The 2239-nt window shown below is 55.2% G+C and overlaps 1 protein-coding gene across 1 annotated transcript; it reads left to right on the top strand.

Moving 5' to 3' along the window:
• Nucleotides 1-554: 554 nt before the first annotated feature.
• Nucleotides 555-1727, top strand: LOC308378332 (transmembrane protein 121-like; the record flags this gene model as incomplete). Its single annotated transcript, XM_080855204.1, has 1 exon — nucleotides 555-1727. One exon carries the CDS (start codon nucleotides 555-557, stop codon nucleotides 1725-1727), a length of 1173 nt encoding a protein of 390 aa, XP_080711330.1.
• Between the last annotated feature and the right edge of the window lie 512 nt (nucleotides 1728-2239).

Below are 2239 nucleotides of genomic sequence, written 5' to 3'. Positions count from 1 at the left end.
AGACAGACACACACACTCGCTCACACACAGTCACGTACGCTATCCAAGTCTATCTGGTGGATTTTAATCTTGGCGGCACCTAATACTCTCTCTTCAAGCACCTTCCAAAAAAAGTCCCACAAGTCTCTGCCTGTAAAAAGGCCTGTGAGCCCTAACCCACCCCCCTCCCCCCCCCCCCCCCCACCCCCCCAGTCCCCTATGAAGTGTCCAGTCCATCAGTCTTCATAGCTACTTGTCTATGAGTAATGATAATGCCCCATCCTCTTTCTTATTGCTGTTTCTTGACCAGATCAATATGTATCCCCCTTCGATGGGGAGATGTCTATTCCATTCTCAATAGTTCCCCCGCCCCATTGATTCAGTGTCCTGTCTCGCGGTTAATGAGATCAAAGTCTCTCCCGATCCTCTTCTTCTTTCTTTCTTTTTCTTTCTTTCTTTGTTACTGGGCCGTTGAAGTTTCCAGAGTGAACTAAAACTCCCCCCTTTCACCCGCTGCTTTCTCCTCCTTTCTCCTTTTTAACTTTTTTCTTCTCCCCCGCTGTCACTGGATCACTATGGTAACCCCTCCGCCTGTGAACAAGCCCCATGTGTGCCTGTCCACAGCCCTGATCGTGTGCAGCATGGCGCTGCTGGACGCCTACCTGGTGGAACTCAACCAGGGCCCGCGTAAGGTGGGCGTCTGCATCATGGTCCTGGTCGGGGACGTGTGCTTCTTGATCGCGCTGCGCTACGTGGCCGTCTGGGTCGGCGCCGAGGTTCGCACTGCCAAACGCGGCTACGCCATGATCCTCTGGTTCTTTTACGTCTTCGTGCTCGAGATCAAGGTCTACTTCGTCTACCAGAACTACAAGGCCAGATCGGCCTCGGGCTCCGATCTTGGCTCGGGAGGAGTAGGAGCCGGGAGTGGGAGCAACAGCAGCGCCGGCGGCGGCAGCCTCGTCGTCATCACGGACACCCTGGGTCGCAAGGCTCTGACGCTCCTCCTGTCGGTGTGCATGCCGGTCCTCTACGTGGCGCTGGCGGCCGTCGACCACATGGAGTATGTGCGCCCGGTCAAGAAGCGGGAGGAGATCCGCAGCCGCCTCTTCTGGGTGGTGGTGGACCTGCTGGACGTGCTGGACGTGCAGGCCAACCTGTGGGAGCCGCAGCGGCGGGGGCTGCCCCTCTGGGTGGAGGGCCTGACCTTCTTCTACTGCTACATCCTGCTGCTGGTGCTGCCCTGCGTGTCGCTGAGCGAGATCAGCATGCAAGGGGTTAACATCACACCGCACAAGATGCTGCTGTACCCCATCACGAGCCTGGTGACGATCAACGTGGTGACGCTGTTCATCCGCGGCGGCAACATGCTGCTGTACCGGGACACGCGGGTGTCGAGCGTGCTGGTGGGCAAGAACGTGGTGGCCATCGCGCTCAAGACCTGCACCTTCGTGCAGTACCGAAGGCACCTGCAGGGGGCGAGGATGGCGACGGGGGCGAGCGGCGGCGTCGTCCGCGTGTCCACGCCGCTGGCGGGCGAGCTGCAGAAGAACAACATTGTGGTGACGCACGCCGCCGCCCGCTCGCCCAGCGTCAGGAGCTTGAGTGCCATGAGCGTGCCCGTGACACTGAGCGTGCCCATCTCCATGCCCATGGTAGTACCCGTGGCGGGGGTGCCCCCTATGCTGTCGCAGGTGGTGATCAAGGACCTGACCACCCTGCCTGAGGAGAGCGAGAATGAAGACACGTGACACACGGGCATGGATCTCCCGGCGGGGGACCAATGACCTTAAAGAGTTCCCACCCTGGGGATGAGACACGACCCCGTTTGATGGGGCTGTTAAACACAGGATCCAACATGGAATTTGGAATACGGCGTTCTAGAACACTGTCAGCTTTCATTTAGGCTGTGTTCTGGGATGCATATGGGATCCTTGATAAGGCTGAAATGCAAAGCACGTGTGGATATGATGGTGGCTTTGAAAATACAAAATACATCATGTTCCTATGAAGAACATTGTGCAAAGAAATGGTAATGAGGAATGTATAGACAAAACATTGTGTAGTGGATAAGTGCAAATACATGATGTACGTGGGTGAAAACAAAGAATGTCTGGATCTATAGGTGTTGTCTTGAACATGTTTGCCTTAAGGTTGGAGGAGACTATTGGACAAACTGATTGTTATGGTTATTGTAAACCAAGAAATAAGTGGAATTGATCTTGTAATTGTGTGATGCATTTTTCTTGTATGTTATGTTCTA

Source organism: Sprattus sprattus (genome assembly GCF_963457725.1).
Source record: "Sprattus sprattus genome assembly, chromosome: 1".
In the NCBI taxonomy this organism is placed as follows: Eukaryota; Metazoa; Chordata; class Actinopteri; order Clupeiformes; family Clupeidae; genus Sprattus; species Sprattus sprattus.
Note: the sequence above shows the minus strand (reverse complement) of the source record. Positions and strands in the feature narration are given on the sequence as shown.